Source organism: Thamnophis sirtalis, unplaced genomic scaffold (genome assembly GCF_051295495.1).
Source record: "Thamnophis sirtalis isolate CommonGarterSnake01/CBP01778 unplaced genomic scaffold, rThaSir2_p1.2 scaffold_7, whole genome shotgun sequence".
NCBI classification, from domain to species: Eukaryota; Metazoa; Chordata; class Lepidosauria; order Squamata; family Natricidae; genus Thamnophis; species Thamnophis sirtalis.
The window spans coordinates 44,174,618-44,200,068 of NW_028261387.1; the positions used below are offsets into that span (position 1 = coordinate 44,174,618).

Genomic DNA, 25,451 nt, shown 5'->3' on the forward strand with positions numbered 1-25,451 from the left:
AGCCCCTGGTTTGCATGAAGAGGAAGGGGACTGCTACAAAATTCTTACATTATGTAACCCTCTATTCCATACTACAGAACTCCTCCATGTCAGTCTAAGTTCTTCTTTTCCCCCGCATTAATCTTGGACATCTTGGCTTTTTATAATTGGATTTTGCAGGACATGTGATGAGATAAAAAGTCCTCAGATCTATTGTAACAAAACTGGGTTACCCTTGAAGTGGGAGGGAGAAGGAGAGAAAAAGTGCAGTGCAAGACAAATGCTTTGACTTGATGCTACCTTCTTAACAGTCCTGGACCAATAATCTGTCAGCCTACCGCTTCTATTCACGGCACATCTAAGAAGAACCTTGTTTATTACTGTGGAGTAGTGGTGACCAAGAATCTGAAGACCTGGAAAAAACAGAGGAATTGGAGGGGCCAAACGAGCTAGAAGAAGAAAGTGATATGGGTAGTGGAGCAAGTGCTGAAGATAAGGAACTTGCTAAGAGATCAAAGGAGTTGGAAAAGAAGCTTCAAGAAGATGGAGATAAAGAGGCGAAGACTGTTAAGCTACTCCTGTTAGGTAAGTGTAATGTAACAGGCCATTTACCTCATATTTTTTGTGTGTGGATACTAGTATTCTCACCTTGGATGGGATCAACAAGGGAAAACTAGTATAGAATTACTCTTCCTGCACATTTTCTAAATGCTGTCCATTAATTGTTCTGCAGTAACATATACCAGTTGCTCAGTATCAGCAATAGCAGATCAGATGGGAAAATATTTAATTGTCATTAGATGATCACAGTAGAACTATGGTTTGGGTTGATTCTGGTATAAACAAGAAATTCAAACATTTAGAAACTTTGATTTTCTGTTTCCTGAGGCAAATTTGTATCAATGGCAAAAGATAGAACAGCGGGACAAATAACTGCAGTCCATTGGTTATAATGAGAGGTCACCCAGATCTTTTCACACAGTTCAGTGGCACCGTGGCTGTTAGAAAAGATTAAGTATTTCCAAGAAGGATAATGGAGTGCTAAGAAGTAAGGAAATATATAGTTTGTGTTTCAGAATCAGTAAAATTCTCCCTTGTGCTGAAATATTTTCCATGATTAAAAATAATAGTAAAAGGAAGGAAGGAAGGAAAGACTTCACCTGAAGTAGTTTCCTATACAATTGGCTCTTCTCAAATGTGTGATGAAGTTGCTATGTAACCATTGTTAAACTTAATTTTTGCCCTATGAAGGAGGCACTGGAAAACCACTTCCAAAAAATCTTGCCAAGAAAACTGCAGGACCTGCAGTTGTTAGAAGTCAAAAATTTACTAAAAGACACACAGACACACACAACCTGCCTCCCCTAATTTTACCAGCAATCCACAAGCACAGGGCATTGAAAATGCATTGACATGAAATATAATAATAAATGATTTATTATAAATTATAAATGATTTATTAAATTTATAGGCTGCCCAACTGCTAGCAACTCTGGGTGATTTACTATTGTTGAAAATATTTAAGATAAAAAATATTTTTTAAAAAAAAACAGAAAAAGCAGGACAAGACAGAAAAACAACAAAGACAAAGAAAACAAGGCCAGAGAGGAATGGAAAGCAAGAAAGCGGCATCAGATCCTCACCAAATGCCTGAGGAAAAACCCAGGTCCTTAGCACTCTTGAAAATACCAGTAGGGTGAGTCCCATTTGAATTTTGAGGAATATTATTCCAGAAGGCAGGTGCTGCTACAGAGAAGGCATGCTTCTGAGTTCAGACAAATGGCTTTATTTAATTGATGAAATTCAGAATGCACCCATCCTGCTAAATCAAACTGGCCAGATAGATACTATGGGAGAAAAAGAGACCCCTAGGTAAACAGGTAACCTATGCCAAAGCGGGCTTTTATAGGTGACAGCCTGCACCTTGAATTGCACATGGAAGTAAACTGGTAACTTGTGCAGTGAAGCAGAGGTGTTCCATAGGCATACCGAGATATGTCAGTCACTGCCTATATCACTGGATTCTGGATCAGCTGAAGCTCATAGATGGGCTAGACTAGAGCATGTTGCAGTAATGAAGCTATGAAGTGACCCGAGCATAAGTGACTGTCTGAAAGGCCCACTGATCTTGGAAAAGAAACAACTGGCACACCAGATGAAGTTAGACAAAGGCCTTTCTGGCCATAGCTGTCACTTGTTCACTGAGCAGGAGTTACGAGTCCAGGAAGACTCCAAAAGTGTGTCAAACTCCAAGGTCAAAGTTGGAATATCTCCAGATCTGGATGGTCCAAACATGCACACTACCTTGGTCTGGGAATGATTGGGTTGGAGATGGTTTCTTCTGATCCAGATCTGCATAGCCTTCAGGTAGTGGAACAGAGCCACGACAGCTTCGTTAGCTGGACCAGATGTGAAAGATCTAACTGGATGTCATCAGCATACTAATGATAACTGATCCCTAAATCAATGGATGACTCACCCAGAAGTTTCATATAAATGTTGAAAAGGAGGGGAGAGAAGCATGCAGCACCCAACGAATGAAGGACTTAGGGGATGGTTTTTGCCTGTCCACCAAGTACAACCAGCCCAGAAGAAAGGAAGAGAATCACTGTAAAACAGTGCCCCTAACTATAGAACCAGCTTAAAAGGATACTCTGTTTAATGGTATTGAAAACCATCGAGAGATCAAGGAGCACAAAGATAGATGCACCACATCCCAGTTCTGCCACTGTTCATCAACAAAGCTGTCTCGGTACTAAATCCAAATCTGGAACCTGATTGAAATGTTATCTGTTTCGTCATCAGCAGCAGGGTGACTATCTTCTCAATAATCTTCACCACATTTTAAGATTTGGCTGCCCAGGTAACTAACTTTTAATTGTGTCTTCTTGGCTGTGCTCATCTCATTTGTCCTGTGAGCCATAACCAGCATACTAGAACATCATTAGAAGTGCTATGGCCCTAACAGCAGACATACCCTCAAATATCACCCATCTCTACTAGTGCACAATAAAAGACATGTAAGTATAATCTTTATTGTCATCGTACTTAAATACAATGAAATTGGTTAACAAATGTTCACTCAACTTGACTGGAACATATGTCAGAGATGAAGTGAGAGAATAACAACTGCAGCTACAACTCTGATTACAAGCTATTCTGGGCAGTTTACAACATGTTGGATTTTACTTCCTGTATTATCAGTGCTCTAATTATATCTGCTGAGAAATGGATATGGTAGCCAGGCGTAACCAGAAGAAGAAGCACCAGAATCCATTATCCTCTATCATCCTGAATGGTTATAATACATACTGTCTTTGGACTATCCTTTCCACCTGATGGCTGCTTCAACCAATGTGCAAGATTTTGCTGGTCAGCAACCCTGGATTATAATGCTGCTGAGAATGGAAAGGACGCCTAGATGATACCTAAACAGGTGCTTAAAGCTGAAGAATGCTTGGTGCTCTTCGCTCTGCTGACTTGTGCCTTGCAATAGCTGAAGACAGTTTCAAATTCTCCTCTACCACACTACCCAGGTGTGCTTGTTTCAGTGGAGGAGGTGTGTGGGAAGCACCACTCTCATTGTGTGTTATAGAGTCAAATTCCAGTAAGGATAGCTTCCTTACTCTATATTACTCCTGAACCTTGGGAAAATCAGGGGACACACATCTGCATACAGAGAGAGAGAGAGCTAACTGGAAGGATTGGCTTCCACAATAACGGAGCTAGAAACAGAAATATACTTGAATATTTTTTTAAAAAAAGATTTGATTTTAAAGTACCAGGTAGTCCTCACTTAGCAACCATAATTGGGACCAGCAACTTGGTCACTAAGAGCCACTGTCCTAAGTGGAAAATCACATGACCACAAAGGGTTTATAATCTCACTTCCCCTTTGGTGGCTAAGCTGCAGATGCTAAGCAAAAAAAAAAAAGCCTTTTGTATTCATTCTGCTTGTCACAAGACAAGACAGTTGTGATTTACACAAATGGCAATCATGTGATTATGGAACACTGTAAATGTGAAGATTGATCACAAAAGTTTATTTTTAGCACCATTGTAACTTCAAACGGTCAATTGGGACATCTTTTGGAAACCTGACACATTGCACCAGGAAGTTAATAACAAGTTAGTGCAATGGAATGGATGGAAGAGTGGTATTCCCTTCCCTTTTTTTATCTAAGACAACTTACCATCCACCCAACTATACTGAATCAAAACTTTGAGTAAAAGTAATAATAAACTAAAATGAGATTGGAGCTGCAGAGCAAGATACTATTACATATAATTAGTTACCACTACTGCAACAGAAGCAATCAGTACAGGACTGATTCCGATTTCGTCTTCTGTAATTTGGTCTCCACTCATGGCCAGTTAGATCTAGGATTGTTCTATCTGTCCAGTGGGATCTTTCACTCCTAAATTCAGATCATGTCTTTCCCTAACAAGTATAGGTCAGCTATACTTGTTGACCAGTTCAAAGTTACGACAGACCTTGAGGCTATTTAGGACCTGGATTCAAAATGCCAATGGTTGGGCTCCCATCTATGAACACCTGACCAAACTTTGGGTGCTCAGCAACCAGGGCATATTACAGTTTTTTGCACCATCCCACAGTCATGTGACTGCATTTAAGAACGGTGTTGCTGAAAACCAGCATTTACTTCTGATTTAGGCAAAGCCATTGGTTCATTTAACGACCGCAGCACTTCATTTAACAACAATGGCAGCTGCTTTATAATTGTTATGGCAGCTTAACCATCACCAAGGGGGGGAATCATGCCAGTCACATGACTAACTGGTTTTACAACCATCACAACTTATGACCGTGATGGGAAGGCTCCATTACATTGATAAGTCGAGTGCTGCCTATATAAGTCAGTAGCAACAAGTCTCTCTTATTTACTGACCCAGGGACAGGAGAATTCAAAAATAACTCCCCAGTTAAAAGAGAAGAGACAACTCTGAATGATAACTAAACCACAATGAAATGCAAACAATTATTTTCACCAAAGTAATTGAATTTTTATCTATGTCTGGAACAAAACATCTGCGATAGAGGATTCTGTTTTCTTTTGTTCATAAACCATTTAGGCTTATTATTTTTTGTGCATGTCTTATTCTTTTTTGCATTCCCTTTAATCCATTAATTGATGAGTTAAAACACAAAAGTTCATGATAATGTGCCATTACCATTTCTCTGGGAAAATATAAAAAAGTGGATTCAAATGCTTAGAGTACTGTTATTCATTATAGTTGGTGAGAGTTCAAATTAGTAGTGGCAACTTTAGGATTTTTCTGAATATTATGAAATCTGGACCCAACCCCAACTTTCATTTTTTAAATATGATGCCAGAGACTACTTTCTTATCTCAAGCCACATTTTTCTGCTTCCAAATTGACTTCTTTTTGGAAACGGAGTATTAGCTTTAATATGCAGTATACTTTGACACACATATTTCTGAGTACTTGATTGCCACATATATGAATCCAGTCAGATGTTATGCAGTTGCAGCTCATAATCAAGAGGTCAGGTTTCATAAATGCATCTAGAAAGTGAATTTGTTAAAAGAAAACTGCCAGTAAATTAATTTATTTAAAATGTAGGTACAAAAGATATTTAAGACATGGAAACTGTTGGCTAAGATGTGTCTTCCAATCAGTTGTGTGAGTTTTTAGCGGTTTAACATCCACATTAGCAGCAACTGAGAAACAAATGTGAGCAGCAACAGATATTTTTTTATGATTAGATCAAGGAAAGGGTTACTTCGTAAGAGGGAAGGGAGTCTTGCCCAACCTAATATTTTCTTTATGCATTGAACTGTACTCCTCATTATCTCTAGTCACCTTGCTCAGCAGCTTGTTGCAATTTAATTTCTAATTCAACATACCTGGAGGGCACCGGTTTGAGGAAGGCTATAGTACTAGCTGGGAATGGATGAACAGAGATGTCGCCATGACTGGGGTAAAAATCTGTGCTCTGCTTAATTTCTGGAAATTTGGAGGTCACAATGAAGGCAGGTCTGGCCTACTCTGTTGCTATTGTTGTGTTTAGCTCAGCCCACCCTAAAATTTGAATTGGAAACCACAGTAATGATGAGGTGGGGATTGGATGAGGTGTCCTCCTGTATGTAGAATGAAAAATATTACATTTTGGCTTCTGCTGCATGGCTTCGTGAGATAACATTGCTGCAGGAACAAGTGTACTACAGTTCATGCAATAGAAGTCACATAGATCGGCACTGCCGCTTGTGGAGGCAAGCAGAAGTAATCGGTTCTTATGTGCCTCCTGGCAACACGGATTCATCACAGTAACAGCAGGGAAACTGGCATTACAGTGCTTAAGCTCTAATTCTAAGCAGTTTCCTGGTTTGAACTAAACAAGCAGCTTAATGTGATGAGATCAAGAAATGGTACAATGGTTGCTTAAATTAGCGAAGAGCAACAGAAGAAACTTTTTGTTAAGAAAAGGAATGTGTTTTTAGGAAGACACATTCTAAGATGGTGCTTCTGAAAAGCAAATATCTAATGATTTGGAGTAAAAATATGAGCCAGCGCTTGCGAAAATAGCTTAATGAATTAGTCTTGCAGCGAGGAGTCACTGTATTTTAAGTAAATACATTTCTGAATATCTAGCTGTGTGCATATGATTAAATTCTAGTAACTTGATAAAATGTTTAATAATCCAACCCAAAACAACGTTCTCTCAGTTTAGGACTATTAGTCCTCACTAAAACTGGAACTGTAATTGTAGGTATAGTCAAAGACAGAGAGAAAAACATTTACAGTGCAATCCTATATACTGTATGTCAATGTGGAAATAAAATTCATTTAAGTTTGGTATTATTTATACAAACCAAGTATGTATCAGGTTGAAGCCTAAAAATCTTATTTATTCTTGTATGTCTTAGTCACCAAAAGACAAATATTTCCATGTAATGAAAAAATTAATATAGAAAACTCTATCATCACTGGGTAGCCTTCTAGATTATTTTTCTGGAGATAGATATATGCAAATGTTTCATCTAGCCAGCTACATTTCATATTTCATAGAAAAAAATTTTTTTACATTGCAGTAAAGATTCTTGCTTGCAAGCTATGTGAATAATTCATTGTTACAAATGAAGGTAGCACTAGAAATCATTTGAAAAGCTGTGGAAAACACTATCAGATTTGATCTATATATTATCAAGCTACCTGAGCACTTCAGGTACATGATTTTAAAAAAGACTTTTGGATGTTTATATTCCAATCATATTCATGCTAGCTTCCACACAAACCAGTCACAATATCAGAAGGCTGAACTGGCCTGAATTCCCTCTTAATTCCAGCTTATGCCCACATCTGGGAAGACTGAAAAAGCACTTCCAAATTTTACCACAAAGAGTTACAGAGGAAAGGCAATGAGGTTGCATAAGGAAGCTGCTCACAGTGAGCTGTCCCACATCTGATTTGATTTCCATGGTAATTTCCTCCTTAATAATTACTGTGACTGTGTTTTTTTTTCTAAAGGACTATGTGTCACAGTAACTCCCACAACCATTTTGATTTTCCTTTCTGGTATTTCATACTGTTAAAGTATAATCCTTCATCTTTTGTAAGCACATTTTAAAATATTCCATTCCAGAAGACCCCTTCTAAAAATGTTTTTCAAACTTAACAACTTTAAGATGTCTGGACTACAATTCCCAAAATGCCCCACCCAGTGCTGATGAGGAATTCTAGGAGTTATAGTTCACACATCTTACAGTTGTTTACAATAAGGCAGTTGTAACCAACCTCTGTAAGAAGATTCATCACCTTATTCCTAGAGATTTCAGGGCAGCTTATCTCTCCTCATATTTACCATCCAATCCTCTGGACATAACCATATGCTAGCATCATCATAGTTGTTGGAAAAGGTTCCCAAAGGCACAATGCTGCCATAGCCTCATTTCAAGTCTTGGTCACAGGCTTATTGTACAGTGAAGTTCTCATTTTGGGTATCTGGGAAGCTTTTGAGGGCTTCCATTGCTTTGTTTTCCATTTTCTACAGTTGGCCTTTTTACACTTTGGGATTTTTGGCAAAACAAGGAATAAATGGCCAGAAATAAATGTGGAATAATAATGGAGGACCTGTGTGTGTTACTAGCCATTCTCTTCTGTGAAGAGAGATCATAAATCAGGGGAAACCTTTGCAGGCATAATAAGATGCTTGGTTCTTGCTCATCTTGGAAAAGAGCAACTGAATGCTGACTGGCAGACACTTCTCTGTGCTCAAGCATTGGGCCATGAATGCTCTCTGCTATCTCTAGGCTTGTAAACATACAGGTATGACTTGGCTCATGGCTTCCATAAGGTCATCACAAATTTACAGAGAACACATCAGCCATGCTTGGGTGGATCTGGGGGTCCTCCCAGAGAAAAATATTTCTACAGTGCCTTCACTGTATCTTTAGCATGCACTACTAGCTTCAGCATTGACATAACTCTGGATGGCATAGAAATAACTAATGCATATTTAATATCTATCTATTATTTGTTCAGACTGGGCCTTGCCTAACAAAGAGCAGCTTTAAAAATATTTGGCCCAAGAAAGAGAGGCATTTCATGTATGGGAATGGGAAAATGAAGGCTGCTCTTTCCATAGCCTCGGGAATTAAAGGAGCCTGCCCTTTAATTCCTTTTATTTACCATTTAGACCAGTAAGGTTTTTTAAGCTTGGGGGATACATCCTACTAAGTGATGGTTTGTTTTAACAAATTGCTGTACAAGAGCCATGGCAGAATTTACATTCAATCAAGAACAAACAAATCATATTATGGCCTAGTAGAATGTATTAAGCCAAGATCCACAGACTATATTAATACATATTATGGTTTAAGGTTAAACATGTTGCGTGAAACATTCTGGTTTATGTTAACAGTATATTGCAGAAGGTTAGCCAACTGTAGTTCATTTCATAGATATGATATATTTGAGCTGTCACTGTTTCACATGTCATCTTTTTTTGTTGGGTCAAGCACTATAAAACTAATCCTTGACTTACAATCACAATGGAGACCAAAACCAGAATTGATTGCCAAGCATTCACATTTTGACATGTGAATGCTGTGACTGGTTGTGATTCACTTTTTATCTCCAGTGTCATTGTATATTTGAACAGTAGTTAAACAAATGGATGAAAGTCAAGGACTACCATTGCTCTCTGGTAATAAGATTTAACATATAAGCATGAACATCAGAGAAGAACCTTCTGAGATCACCGATCATTGATCTTCCTTCACAGAAAAACATCTATGTTCCCCATGATATTGTCTTTATGGTAGTAGGCCAGTTATAATGGCTCATTTTTCATGTTGCACTAAGCTATCCTATGATTCAATTTTACTTTTGCTTTGGTGCAAGGCATGAATCTAGCCAGTCTTGCAAATCATGGTGTACGGTCTGGTTATAATGCCTGTTGTCTGTGGGTGGATGCTAGGAGTGTTGAAGCATATTTAGAACTTGAATGAGAGATCACAAGAAAATCTCCAAACTTCTGGGAAGACTGGGAAGTTGAAAAGTATTCTTGAAAAAGCAAAGCCATTATAATATAGTTGCAAATGAGACTACCTGAATGAGACCACTCAGTCAGATTTACCAAGACTTGTGAATGAACAAGGACATTATGGTTGATTAGCAAACCAACCAACCAACCATGCCCTAATAGAATGACTGATCTATAGGAACAAATTCATCAATATAGTACTTGAATATATTTCCAGTGGTGATCTCACAATAACTATAGTAGAAAAGCAATACATAGTTAACTCAGAGTATCCTCTGTTTGTCTGCAAAGCCATTCTGACCTTAAGCTGTTTTTCATTCCAGGTGCTGGCGAGTCAGGGAAGAGTACAATTGTCAAACAGATGAAGTGAGTATCCCCTTCATGATCAGCGATCAGGAGCTCAAAAGTTAGCTGTATCATTCTTAATTCGATGTTGTTCCACATTGGTTCACATTTATAGATACTTTTCAGGTTGTTGGCAGCAGGACTGGGCTGAGGCAGATAACTTAAACTGATTATGGAAGGCTTAGGACACATAAAAATAGCATGTGGTTAAACCAACTGAGGACAGCAAGTGGCAACTGCTTGCTTCATAAATTGATTCTGAGCAGGATCAAGAGGAAATACCTTTTCATATAACAGCGCAACCATTGAGCCATCAATAATTGCTTGCCTGCATATATGGTTTAAAAAAACTCCATGTTTGGATGTCCTTTTTTAGGCTAGTTGATGGAAATTAACATTTAAGGTCATGTGCATTTGGGCAGGTCTTCCTTTAGCATGGTTTTTACTTGGTCTTTTTAAATGAATGTTGTAGGAACTAAATTAAGTTTAAGACTAGAGTGATTCTAGGCAAGTGCAAGCTGCGCTGAAGAGGGAGTGCAGTGCACAATTATCCACAGCAAGCATTAATTATTGCTACAAGACTCATCAACTGAGTATCAAAATTATGGTGGTGCAGCACTTGGCATTTAAATTCCAAAAAGTGCTTCAGAATGCATAGGGGCAAGAACATGGCCTTATCAATAACACTTTCTTGGGGGAAAGTGGTTCTGCTCTTACCTGTTGCAGACAAGTAGTATGTTCCCATTCATGCAAGAACTCAGAAGTTCTGCTGAACCTTCTACAGCAGAAAACTGATGTGCCAAGCTGATGTTTGGATTACCCAAACTAACAGTGGTACTCATAGCTTGGAACAAAGTTAAGTATTCAAATTCCCTGCTAGGTGAATTGCTATAAAAAGCAGAAGTGGGGAGAAAAGAGAGAGAGAGGAGTTGATAATGGAAGCTATGATGTTGAGAATGTTAAGGAGCAATAGTTGAGATCAGATACAATAGGCTCCATCAGATGTTAACATTTCACTTAGTGAATGAGTAACAATACTCAGAATTGTCCTTGTTGAAATGCACAGACTCCTTGGCAGATAGAGAGTAAAATCAAAGAACAAACTAGTACTAAAGCCTTGGAATAAAATCTATGGTAGCATTTCATATTCAGGACCTGGATTTTTCTATCTCTTTGTGCTACAGAATTATCCATCAAGATGGCTACACAGAAGAAGAATGTCTGGAGTTCAAAGCAATCATATATAGCAACATACTTCAATCCATCTTATCAATCATCAGGGCCATGTCTACTCTAGGCATAGATTTTGCTGATTCAGGCCGAGCGGTGAGTGTTACCCATAGCACACTGTACTTGTAACATGTGTTCTCCAGAAAGCAATGACAATGGCTACAAATCAGAATGCAATACAAGAAGGCTGGTTGGAGGTGTCAAAAAAGTGAAAATTATGGCATAATTGAAGTCTTTATTTTTTTAATATTGCTTCCTACTGCACATACCTAGCACAGAGCAATTATTTTTTCCTTTTACATAGGAAAAATGTTTTCAATTTGATCAGGCTGGGGTTGATGTGTGGGTGTTTGCATATAGCTGAGATAAGGAGACCGATTTAAACATTTTAAAATTTGAGTCCAAGAGTGATCACAGGATGTTTCAATGATAGTCCAGAATGCATATCACGCTGTTTCACTAAAATTTATTCCATGGTTTATACATATTTTCTGTATAGGTTAAAAATAATAGAAAACCAAAGAATGTACCTTTATTTTTTTTTAAAAAAAACTAACATTGGAGGACATTCTAAAACAGGGATGTCAAACTTGTGTTGTCATGGCATTGTCATGTGACAAATCACAACTTTTTTCCCTTTCACTAAACCGGGCATGGGCTTGGCCAGCATGTGACTCATCCGGCCCATGGGACACGAGTTTGACAGCCCTGTTCTGGAAGCTTAAAAGATGTATTGTGTTCAGATGCAATATATAAGGATAGAATACACAGAAAGAGAGAGACAGCCAGCCAGTCAGTGTTCCAGAACAAGGGTATCAAGGGTGCAAATAGTGATAACATGCATCAAGTACAGGTGGTTTGTGGAAAACAACCACACTCAAAACTGCATTTTGGTACCAATACAACCAGTACTCAAAAGTTTATGCCACACAAAATCTCTTAGCCTGGAACATACCATAAGCAAAATGAACACTGCATTTTAATATAGTGTAGCATGAACTGTGTAGACTAATATGAACTTAGACAGTGTGGTTTGCTCATGGTTCAGTGTTCCAAACAACTCCATACATTTGATGGACTGTTTAAACCATGATTCAGTAACCATAGGTAAGTGTGTTGTACAAACACAGCTGGTCACTCTTTTGGCTACACAAACTAAATAGGTGTGCATAGCGCCACCTGGTGAAAAATGTTGGAGAGCATTATTTGTTTCCTATCCATCAATGTGCAAGAGCTGATTCATAGAACAATTATACAGCACTGATCGGAGTTATTCTCAAAGCAGTCTTACCTCTTACAATTCATAACAGAAGTAATGTGCTTTAAAAAAAGAAAAAAAGGGGGAAGATACGGCTGAAAATGTATAGGACATCAACTAATCAACCACATAGTACTGAAAAAAATGCCACTTTGGAAGAAACACTACCCAGTTGTGCCAGAATAGCAATACACAATAGCACTTCATTAGCGGAAATACTTTTGGTGGACAAGCCAGGACCAACCAAAGTTCTCCCATGATGAAAAAAGCTCATATATCATCATTTGGAGCTGGATGTATTACTTTCTTCTTTTTTTTTTTCTGCCAATACAAATAGTAATAGCACTTAGACTTATTGTATATACCACCCCATTGTGCTTTACAGCATTCTCTGGGTGATTTAAAATGTCAACAACAATCTGGGTCCTCATTTTACCAACCTTGCAAGGATGGAAGGTTGAGTCAACCTTGAGTCCCACCCGGATCAAATTCCAGATAGTGGGTAGAGTTAACAGCCTGCAATAGTGCATTTTAATCGCTGCACCACTGGGCTCACTGTTCTTCCTTCTATCTACTTCTTTGCATTGGTGTTTTCTAGTTTGATGCATTCAGTCACCTAGTATTCAGACCTAGAAAAACCTGATTCAAATACTGTAGCAAAGGACCATAATTTGAGAATACAATAGAATAACAGAGTTGGAAGGGACCTTAGAGGTCTTCTAGTCCAAACCAATCCAATTATTCAATGGTCATGTAAAGCCTGTCTCTGCAAGCTAGAACTTCACAAGTGAAAACCATGGACCATGGTGCCCTCATAACAACATGAAAATGAATATTGAGCCTTGAATTCCATATCCAGCCCCCAAGGAAAGCTTATGGACTGTGTTTTCAATAGGATGAGCAACGGCAGCTGTACAGTTTGGCCGATTCGATTGAAGAGGGTACCATGCCCCCAGAATTGACGACTTGTATAAAGAAACTATGGGCTGATGGAGGAGTTCAAGCCTGCTTTGACCGAGCAGCTGAATATCAGCTCAATGATTCTGCTTCATAGTAAGTCTGAGCCGACTATTGCATCTGTGAAAGATTACCTTATTGGGAAGTCAATTAAGCCCCCTCAAAGGATTGTGATCATCAGATTGCACAAATAACATATCAGCATATGGTATTGGTGCAATCACATTCTCACAACCCTTTTGTTATAATGAGATTGCAACTCAATAATATGCAACTTGATAAAAGGAATTTCTCCTTGCATAGATTGTTGTCTCGTGCATGCTCCAAAAATGATTTGGAGAAGTGGCTCAGAACATGTGGAAAATTAGATCAGTGTCTCTTTAAAGCAGACATATGTATATGTATTTCTTAAATCCTGCCAAGAATACTGAAAAACTTGTCCAGGCAGTAGCCAGGAGTCCATAGTGACTCAAAGACATCCCCCCCCCCCACACACAAAAAGAACCTTTTCAGTCTAACCTGATTTAGAGACAGAACTCTGTTGAATTTGGTTGACAGCATTTTTTATGCTGTCAGTCCCCATATCCTCCTGAGCCATCTTCCATAAGTTTGGCAGGAGAAGAGTTGGGGGCAGAAACAATGTACTGTGGTAAAGCAATTCCACTCCTATTTATAGGGATGGTCCTAGAGTGTGTCTCAGTTCCTGGACAGCTTTTTTGTGGCATAATAGCAAGATTTACTCTAATCCCAATTAGCAAGTTTTGCTGATCATGTTAATGTTCTCCTATTATACCTGAGTCAAGAGATGTGGTATTTGTTCTGGAAAAATGGATGCTATGGATGAGGATCAAGAGGGTTGAACCCTGAAGAATTAGGGAGTCTTATCACTTGTGATTATAGCTGTATAGTTTTGGGGTTTCCTGGAGTCATTATTGCCATGGGATCCACACGTGATTGCTTGTGGATCTCAAGCAAAAAACATCTGTTAGCAGATTGATTGATATACCAACTTTTCCCTGCTCTATATACCCAGTCCTTCTGTGAATGTTGTGTTTGGCTTTTATTTATTTTCCTTTACTCTGTCATGTTTTTAAATGAATGTTCTATTTTATTCTGTTTAATCTATTGTGTATGCTATAGTTTACTAATTGTTTTCAATTTATAATACTGTAGAAAGTAAAATATAAATAGTAGTAACTACACACTCCCTGATAAGATGGATAAGGTTGATCATATTTATTCCGACATCCTCTATCCTCATTAGTCAACTTATTATAGTTCTAAACTGCTTTTGCACTAGTGGCAGATTTTGTACTTTTGAAAGCGTGTTATGTGTGCTTTCAGGAAAAGGCCTTCGCAGTGAGTACAGAGAGAATCTACTACTGGTTCCAGCAGGATCCCCAACACTGATCAGAACTTGCATGGCTTTCTAAATCCTCTTCTGAAGATCTGTATTTTGATTTCTCAAGGAATAGTTGATTAAGATAAAGGAGAAAATGTTTTCTTAGATTTACTTTCAGTTTTCAATTATTGGAGTGTCATTATTTTGAAGTCAGTTACCTAACTAATAATTTGCAAGGTAGGAGAGAATTCAGGGAGGAGACAACCAGTTAATAGTATCTTGAATGAAGTTAGTGAACATTTTGAATAAATTATCCCATAGCCCAAGGACTCCTTATTACTCATATCTGATTTAGAAGAAGGAAACATGTACTGTAAGGAAGCCTGCTACTTTTCCATGATATGGTAATCTTCTTTAACAATCTCAGTTAACAGTGTCAGTGATTGCAACTCCTGACTACATCAGCCACTGAATTTCATTGTGCACTTGGTTTTGGGTATACATATCTGCAATATTACACTTACCTGATTGATCAAACATGATTCAAACTTTTTACTTGCATAATTCTGTACTAATATTCAGTTCAATTTCAAAGGGGAATTTAGCATTTTGGGCGCAAATATTGCTACAATATATAAATATAATATGGGTTGTATACACCTCCAAATTCCTACTGGACTGGCTGACTAAAAGTTGAGTCTCTTTTTCCCAATTAACATTTTGCATCAGAAGTCTACTAAATCATTTCAGGCTTCATTCCTAAGCTAATACCTTTCATATGTAATGGACTATAGTTCCTATATGACAACAAGCTTTATCATTAATACATTTAGAAGGCACTGGATTGACAAGGGCTGCATTTACAAAATGTTGGTGCAACTATAAGGGTAAATAGAGTCAAATATATTAGATAAAACAATACATAGGAAAATAAATGATAAAAAAAATCTGTTAGCATTAACAATAACTTGCCATTGCTATGCAATCTTAACAAAACCTCAAACAGCAGATTTTTGCCATTTCTGCCCTTGCTACATTAGCCAGGTGTTAACCAATGCTTATAGTACATTTTCTTTAACGGTATACAAAGGAAAGCAGAATATGTTGAGATTAAATCGTAGTAACTTCAGTTTACAGCTGAAAGGCTGAGCGCCAAAGAAGTGAAGCCTTTGAACTATGGTGCTGGAGAAGACTTCTGTGAGTCCCTTGGACTGCAAGGTGATCAAAACAGTCAGTCCTACCTGAGATCAACCCTGACTGCTCTTTAGAAGGCCAGATCCTGAAGATGAAACTCAAATACTTTGGTCACTTAATGAGAAAGAAGGTATCACTGGAGAAGAGTCTAATGCTGGGAAAGATTGAGGGCAAAAGAAGAAGGGGACGACAAATAATGAATTGGCTGGATGGAGTCACTGAAGTAGTTGGTGTGAGCTTTATTGTACTCCAGGGGATGGTAGAGGATAGGAAGGCCTGGAGGAACAGTTGTCCATGGGGTCACAATAGGTCGGACACGACTAACAACAATAAATTAAGTTTGATATTTCTGGAAGATATACGAGTTCAAAATCTTTCTCAGGCTATTAAAGCTTTAGGAAACTTTGCATAGTTCTATCAAATTAAAATACAGATGGCATATAACACATGCTATTATATAATCCTATGCCATGCTACGAAATTATATTGCATCTCATTCTTCTGTAGCTATCTTAATCAGCTGGACAGGATCACTGCTCCTGGCTATCTTCCCAATGAACAGGATGTATTGCGATCCCGAGTTAAGACCACAGGTATCATAGAGACAAAGTTTTCTGTCAAGGATCTTAATTTCAGGTGAGCAAAATCTCTCAATATTTTCCTTGCTCTAAAATGGTAACTTTTCTTTCCGTTTTCGCCAATCAACTTTCAGAATGTATAAATCCTATTTTAGTTCTATTTCACCTTTCCTATTCTTGTATGCTCAGGGCATTTCAGCATCCACAAGTCTTTTTCCCAGACTTTTTATACCTAATGTGTAAAGCAGATCATTAGCAACAGGGCATGCTTAGGAATAATATTAATACCATGCCTCTTTGTGCCCCTAGAAAAAACTTAACTTTTCAAGATGTTTCTATTTCTACTTTGATATGTATTGTTTCAGGGTTTTTTAAAAATATTTGACTGAAAAATGGGAAGTACTTTTCTGAATTATAGATTTCCCCAAATTTGTGTCTTCTGGATGATTTCCAGTTCAGTCTCATAATCTCCAAGGTCCAGGAATTTTGGAAAGTATGAGTTGAAAGCCAGCCTACACATGTGCAAATTGTGGGAGGCTGAATGCATGCAACTATCTTTGCCACATGCCACATGCATCTTTAATCAGTGTGATAGACTGCAAATGTGCATTGCTCTAAAGTTCTAAACATCTGTCCATTGAAACTACATTGCTTTGGGAAGGTTTTTCCCTGGTTTCAAATGTTCCGACATCGTTGTCACATGCATGTTTCTTCTTTCTCCAGAATGTTTGATGTAGGTGGGCAGAGATCAGAGCGTAAAAAGTGGATCCACTGCTTTGAAGGGGTGACCTGCATCATCTTCTGTGGCGCTCTTAGTGCCTATGACATGGTCTTGGTAGAAGACGATGATATGGTATGTTTGTTAGCTCATAATGTATGACAACAGTTGCAAACATGGTTCTGCTCTGAAATTCATCAGGCCCATAAAGACAAACTTAGTTCAGTCATCTTTTCTACTCCACGCTCATAAAGAATGCCAGAGTTTTATAATTACCTGATTACAACTAGAGAAGGGAAAAATTAAAGGAAGTTTAAAGGTAGCCAGTGAAGTGGGGGGTTTTTTTTAATTGTGCTGTTCTCATTCAAGATCAGGTAACAAAATAATCTGGAATAAGAATTCAATTCCTAGTTTTGCTTAAGGAGTTGCTGCAGGGATCAATTTTTGTCCAGTTTCAGAAAGTCTTTGTCATTTAAAAATATTGATGGACTAGAAGATGATCTAGACTCTAAACCAAGTATTCCCTTTGTTATTTGGAACAAACATTGGAACAAACATTTGTGAATGTGCCTCACAGAGCCAATTTAAGCTGGCATGATCTCTTCATCTCAGTGTTTTCTAAACTTCTAAAAAGTTGCTTAGCCTTTGAGATTAGGATGGAGCATTTCCCTTCCTGCATTAGAATTAGGAGTGACAAAGCAACAGCTCTCAACAGCTCATTTTTTTTTTTATTTTTTTTTTTTAAAAAAACTGTTTATTTCATTTTCATTTTCATTTTATACAATCACTTATATACTGTGCATTTTAAAAAAAAAGGGGAAAATCAATGAACACAACTCATCTTCCACCATAGAAAACCAACATAGCACTTCAATCCCCCATACACCCTTTCTTCTCCCCCTCCAACTTTCATTCCTCCCCTCCAACATTCCCCTCTTCTACTTCCCTTCCCCCTCAAACATTCCTTTCTCCCCTTCCCTCCATCTCACCCTCCTTACATTCCCCTCTCACTCCCTCTTTACTTCTCCCTCTTCTTTCCCTCTACTCCTCACTTTGGTGTATCTCTACAATTCATTAATCTATTCAGTTTATAAAAATGAAAAGAAAAAAGAGAAAATAAAAGAAAAAAAAGAAAAAAAAAGAAAAGAGAGCAACAGTATACAAGTGCATTCTTATTGTTCTGAAAATTGGGACTGTATTTCCACCCTCCCCCCTCCCCCCCTAAACCCCCCTCCCTAACCCCCTTTCGGCTTCCCAGGTCCCATACCCGGCATAACTTTTTATCAAGCACAGTCTGGAGTATATTAAAATCAAATAACTTTAGAATTAAAAGATAAAAGATAAATGAAAAACAAAAAAAAAAGGAAATAGTAAAAAAAGAAAAAAAACCACACACACACACAAAAAAAAGGAAAAACGGGAAAAGTCAACAAATTCTCTACATTAAACTCAGCTTCCCATCATTTTTAAATCTTAAACAATGTACCTCATTCCTAATTTCAGTTATTTTATTACTTGCAGGATTTCAAACTATATTGAAACCAAGTAAGTTAATTAAATGGAATTCCAGTGAAGGCCTTATCTCTTTATCTAAATATCCAAACCTTTGATTTATCTCTTTTACCTCCTTCTCTATTAAACCATTTAAGCATTCAAATACTTCTCTCGGTTTCCTTTTCCAACTCCTCCCATCCTGCCTTTACCCATGTCCATATATATATTTTATATTCATCCGTACTCCTCTTATATTTGCTTCGCCTTCCTGCAGACTCTATAGGTATATCTTTCCAAACATTATATTCAAATAACAATTTATACAAAGATCAGCTTACTTTCTGTCTCAAAATAAACTCTACTTAAACCTTCACTACCCTCCCATCTACCCCACACTTCCCAGCTCCATTCAACCCGAACCACAATCCAAGAAGATCACGATCTCCGCTCTCCTCACCCTAAAAAATAAATCATGAACAATTAAGTAGAAATTCAAAGTTATCCATCGAATCCTGTTTAAATCCCATACAATATATATTCCAAAATCATCGCCACTTCTTTCAGTCTCTTTCAGTCTCAATGTCTCTTCGTCAGTATGCAGCTATACCGTTTTACCCAAGACAGAAATCACAAAGTATTATTCAGATTAAAAATTAAGCAAATGTTTTAGAAGCATAACTAAGTCTTTATTCTCTACTCTTCTGCCCTTCCGGAGGGGGAAAGCAATGCCTCTCGCCTTGTAGCCACGGGTTCCGCTGTTTCTCTTCTCTTTCTCCTTGTCTTTCTCCATGTCCGGGTAATTCAGGAAGTCCCGCCTTCAGAATATTGTAATAAAAATCTCGGGCTTCCCAAACAGAGTTGAGGCAATGTTTTTGGTTATCAAATGTAACAGTAATACCAAACGGCACTTCCCATCTGTATTGTATCTGAGAGTTTCTGAGTTCCTTAGTTAAGAAGGCATAGTCTCTTCTGGCTCTTAATATTTGAGGTGGTATTTCTTTGAAAACAATCAAGTCCTGTCCATCAATTCGCAGCCTATTATTGTAGAACTCCTGTATTATCGCGTTTCTGGATTCTCTTGTGGCAAAATATATAATTATGTCCCTCGGAAGTTGTCGCTGTTTTGCTACGTACGAATTATGGCGATAGATTTTTTGAATCTGCCAATCAAAGTTAAGTCCCGGACTTCCCACTGAGCGACTAAAAGCCTCAAAAAAGGTCTGTTTCAAATTTTCCTGCTCATTTTCACGCAATCCCCTAACTCTTATTGCAGACTCAGTCTTCTTATAATTTATCATGACAAGTTGTTTTTGCGCAATTTGGATTTCCTGTTGTAATATTTCAATTTTAGATGTCAGGTTGGAATTAGCTTCTTCCAAAAGTTCCAATTTATCCTCCATTCCAGCAATATAATCTGTCATAACATTCATAACCTCGATCATATCCTCCTTTGTTTGAGCAATTTTGGCATCAAGTCTGTCATAAAAGTCTGAAATAAATTTTTGCATTTCCTCTCTGAACTCTTTAAGGATTTCAAAAAAAAATTCTTTCGTTAGGAAATCTCCAGTAGAGGGCGTAGAAGGCAAGGACAGCGGCTTTGTAACAAATGCCTGAGATGAGCGTCTGGGTTTCGATTTCGGTGCCATGATAAAAAGGGAAGCAAACAGAGTCTCTGCTCACGTTAATTTGAGATAAGGTAGTTTCAACAAACCCCTGGCAATCAATAAAAAGAAATCTTCGAGCGAACAGGGCTAATTAGTTTGTAATCCCTTAAGTCTGTCCAGGAGGTTGAAGATATATCGTTATAGCAAATGCGGAAGTTACAAAATCACCATATTTTTTTTTAAGAAAAAAAAAAGGTTAAACAAAAGGAGTCTTTTATAAAATTGAAGCTGGTATTTTAAATAGAGAAAAAGGAAAAATTCACAGGTATGTTCACTGCCCGGATTGATCTTAAATAGGTTAATTACAAAGGCTTGTTCTGGGGGGGGAAGTAACTCGCCTAGAGCTGAAAAAAAAAACAGCTGAGAAGATCTGGCCGGAGTAAATGACTCAGCTTTCGTTGATTCACTCTCTTTCGTTCGCAGCCAAAAAGAAAAAAAGGCTACGAACTTCAAAGAGGACTCTAACTGGCTGAGGGACCCTCCCTACTTTTCCCTTGCCTGGAAAAAGAGATATCTAAGATCTTAAATAGATATACGAACCAGAACTCTGAGGGCAGCTTCATTAAGCTGCCGACGGCGGCAAGAACCTCCCCCGGAACTCCTCAACAGCTCATTTTTATCTTCCAGCTAGCATTATAAAAACTGTGATAAGATGCACCAGGTTGCTAAGAAGATCTAAAACCAATTTTGCGATATCAATATTATTTTGTAATCCAAAACCAAAGTGCACTGGGGGTGGGGGGGATACAGCAAAGGGAAAGGCAGGGGCTACTCCCTTGAGATCCAACACACTTGTTTTGTCTGGATCCAACCCACTTCTTGCAAATTGTCTGAAATGTTGTTTTAATGTTAGCAATTATATATGATGCTGTTTATTTCTTGGTAGTTTTTTGCATTTTTCAATGTGAGATGTTAATATTCTAAACACAAACTACACAGCTCTTAAGAAACCATCTCTAGGAATTTGACTTTTAATGCAATCACTGCTTCCCATCACCGTCGATTGCATGCCATTTATTTTACATATTTATTGAAATGTTTATTTTTGCTTAACTTAATAGTCTATTTAATAAAATATTAGGTAGCCTCGGGTACCAGTTCATTTTAAACTTAACTTTTTAAAGTTCTTCTCTTTAGAACCGCATGCATGAATCTTTGCATCTCTTCAACAGTATATGTAATCACAAGTTCTTTGCTGCCACTTCTATAATTCTTTTCTTGAATAAGAAGGACCTCTTTGAGGAAAAAATCAAGAAAGTACATCTCAGCATTTGCTTCCCTGACTATGATGGTAAGTTAGAACATTTCCCTCATTTTCATGAAAGCCAAAATACTGTACTTTTCGGACTGTAAGATGCACTGGAGTATAAGATGCGCCAAAATTTTGAAGAGGTAAATAATTAAAAGTTTTTGCACTCTGTAGGCCTCCCAAATCCTCTGCATGCCTTTTTTGTGTGAAATGAGCAAAAAATAACCTGTTTTTCACAGACAAAAAGGGCATGCATATGCTTTTGGAGGCTTGCAGAGTGCTCCTGGGGAATGGGGGGGGGCAAAAATGGCCCTTTTTGCTTGTTTTTTTCCTCCCCAGCCCCCAGGAGCACTTTACAGGCCTCCCAAAGCCTATGCATGTCCATTTTTGTGAAGGGGGCGGCGTTTCAGGAGGCCAAAAATGCTGTATTCAGTGTATAAGACACACCCAGATTTTCACCGTCTTTTGGGAGAGAAAAAGGTGCATCTTATATTCTGAAAAATAAGGTAATTTGCTAAAAGAGCTAAATGAGAAAAAGGCTTTTCTCTTACCCCAGTGTACAGTTGACTGGGACAGTTTCCCCAACTAAGTTACTTCCACACATGGAATGGATTAATTATCAATATTCCCAAACAGCATGTACAGCAGTTTCGCTGGCTTGAAATTACAGCAGCTCAATACATTTGGTGAGGATCAGATTGAAGAAAACCTGTTAAGAACATAATTAATGCCCAGAGTTGTTGAATATGAGATGGGCGGCAAATAAATTTCGTAATAAGTAAATGATATTTTATACATTCATGAACAAAGTGCTAGGTTTGAATTTACTATTGAAACGCATCCATGCAATAAGAAATTCCCATACAGCTTATTTAATTGATTTAAAATTGTTCTATAATATAACACAATATAGAAGGTATTACACTTAAGAAATTTAAGCTTTAAAAGTGACTACACTTACATTCTAAAGGCTTGTCAAAGAGAACTACCCATTTCAATGTACATGTTTCATTACTTTCTATGCTGTATAACATTCATATGAAAGAACCTGGGAACGAGCACTTTATTGGGTTCTTTCTGCTTAAGAACTGATTAGAACAGTTCTGGTAATAAAATAAGTTGTTGGTCGACACACCAAAGTAATGTAACCCTAATATCACATTAACAAATCATATTCTGAGATGCAGATGGAAATGCATATACCTGGACTGAAAGATGTGTGGGATATTTCCATTGGTGCAAGAAATCTATTAGTGATTTTACCTGCCCCTTCAATAACTAATCAAAGGTTGGGAACAATATAGGCAAATTGTTATATTTACATGTTACGTTTCCTTCGGGAACTCAAGGCAACATACCACTTCTTTGTCATTTCCACCAGGAGAAAATGTTAGATCTAAGGCTCTTCTTGTAAATGAGTAACTTGGGATCCAAACAATAAGTGATACTTTTTAGCACTTGTTTAGTTTATATTTTCCTGTTTCTTTTTCCCAACAGGCCCCAATACATTTGAAGATGCAGGCAATTACATCAAGCTTCAGTTTCTTGATCTAAACATGAGAAAAGATGCAAAAGAAATTTATAGCCACATGACTTGTGCCACAGATACACAGAACGTCAAATTTGTATTTGATGCAGTAACAGATGTAATCATCAAAGAGAACCTAAAGGACTGTGGTCTCTTCTAAGATTACAGCTTTTTTAAAGAAAAGGTAATTATACTCAATTATCTGTTCCTCAAGTAGGAATTAGGCAGCAAGTATACTGTAGCATTTCCTTACCTATGCTTGTAACTATACTTACTTCTGAACATTAGTGCTTAAAGTCAAATGTGCATAATAACTAAATGCAAACAGTAGCCAAGTCAGCTGGGCTACATATGTAATAGGAAGTAGCAGTTAAATTGCAACAGGATGCTTGCATTAAAACTATGCAAGTACTCTGCTATTTCAGTTCTTTTGCTACAATAATTTGCGATAATTATTATATCACCATTGCCAAATTCTTTGCTTAGCAATTATTTCTAAAACAGGTTTAAAGATACTAATGCAACAGAAGAGGAATTTTAAGAAAATCACAGGTGATTTCGAAATAACCTCATGCATTACTATAAGCAAAATCAAAGTTGGTGCTCAGTACAGGACTTGGGAGTTTTTAAAAGTAAATAGTCTCTCTTGAATAAACTTATAGTGACTACATGGTCACATCCATGGGGGTGGGGGAGAAAGCAGGATTGAAAAGGAGGAAGTGGTTGGCCCTTGTCTTATTTCAGGATGTTTTTTTTTCCAATATACCTGGGATTTCCTAGTAGCCACCCCAGCCAAGAATTAGCCATGTACAATTCTATTTAAGCTTTTTCAAGTGCTTACATGGTATTAAATGCATAAGGATGCAATTATTTCCAAAACATCTGCAGAATCTGTAGATATTGGCAGACTTCACATGCCATGACCACTGAACACAATTAGTAGGTTAGGGTTTAAGCTGAAAAACATTTGAAGGTATGCATGCAGGTATGTATATACGTATGTATATACGTATGTATATACATAAGGTATGCATGCATGCATGCATGTATGTATATATGTATATACATAAGGCATGCATGCATATATGTATGTACATAAAACATATATCTACATCTTTGACATTCTTTTGACAACTTGTAGTTCAAATGTAATTTGATTTCATTATTTAAAATATCTCATCTTCATCTATCAGGAATGAGGGCTTCCAGTGAGCTTCACCATTCTGCTGAGCAGAGCCAACGGAACCAGCAGTCATTCGGGAATCTATACTTCTCCATAGAAGATAAACAATTCTAACAAGATAACAGTTCCCACCCAAGACAAACAATTCTAACAAGAACACGCCATCAAAAAAGTTAAGAGTCTCCAATCTATGAAAGTGGAAAGTGTTACATACGGGCAACAATGAAGTCAAACTGGTTTACAAACAATGAATTTATGTCAAACACTGATTCTCTGCATTTTAACTATTTATAAATAAGACATAATTCTTTCACAGGAAAAACACAATCAGTGTTTTGGGATCTTATTTAACAGAACTGTTCATTTTAAAAACAATGGTGTGAATGTCCAAGTCTAAAAACTGTACATTGTATATAGAAATGAGGCATTTTCAAAATTTAAATCTTTTAAAAATAGATCAAACACACAATGTATTTGCAGTTGTCTGAAACAGGTGCAATTAGAACCCAGTGTCTTAAAAAAAAGTTTTCTAGTGTTTAATTCAGTGAACCTAGAATGGGTCTGTTCCCCCATGCTCATAGAATACAGCAGTGTTTTAATACCTGCTGTGAATACATCTTGTCTACCTGTCTTCCTAATCCTGTGGTAATGAACATACACATATACAGCTTCAACCCACTGATATCACAGGAGCAGATAACTTCTCAACACCCGCATAGGGAACAGAGGGATACAAAAATAAAACAGTTGTATCAGGTGTTTCATCCTCTTTAGAGCTGTATTGTTTCTCAACATTTGTAAACAAGTTGTATTGTTAGACAAGGTACCACTTGTGTTAAGATGCACTGCAAGTAATTGCTCATGCAGCTTCAAATAAATGTAAGAGATAAAAAATAAATTTGCATTAAAAAGTATGGGTGCATAGTTGAAAAGTAATTTCTTCCATTCCTCTTCACATTCCTTCTCGCCATAAACATTCCTCTTCACATTTTCTTTTGAAAAATATCTGCTGTGATTCATATACCGTTTACAGGAACTGAAGTGGTGGCTCAATACATTATTAATTTATACAATATATTCTCCAGATTTGAATACATGTTCATGCTTGTATGAAATCGGTCTTAAACTAATTAAGTAACCTGTAATATGCTCTCATTATTTTTAAAAAAATGTACAGGTCACCTTAGATGATTGATTTATTAG

The 25,451-nt window shown here is 37.4% G+C and overlaps 1 protein-coding gene across 2 annotated transcripts; it reads left to right on the forward strand.

Annotated features, from left to right (window-relative positions):
• The first annotated feature begins 197 nt into the window (after nucleotides 1-197).
• On the forward strand, nucleotides 198-24,473 carry GNAT2 (G protein subunit alpha transducin 2). Of its 2 annotated transcripts, none has more exons than XM_087719868.1 (9): nucleotides 198-564; nucleotides 9,832-9,874; nucleotides 11,038-11,179; nucleotides 13,237-13,394; nucleotides 16,342-16,470; nucleotides 17,136-17,265; nucleotides 21,426-21,579; nucleotides 23,035-23,249; nucleotides 24,259-24,473. In XM_087719868.1, exons 1-8 carry the CDS (start codon nucleotides 447-449, stop codon nucleotides 23,223-23,225), a joined length of 1,065 nt encoding a protein of 354 aa, XP_087575994.1. In that variant the 5' UTR covers nucleotides 198-446; the 3' UTR covers nucleotides 23,226-23,249; nucleotides 24,259-24,473. The 2 variants fall into 2 exon arrangements, with proteins under 2 accessions (XP_087575994.1, XP_087575996.1); XM_087719870.1 differs by lacking the exon at nucleotides 198-564 and adding an exon at nucleotides 2,298-2,999.
• Nucleotides 24,474-25,451: the final 978 nt, after the last annotated feature.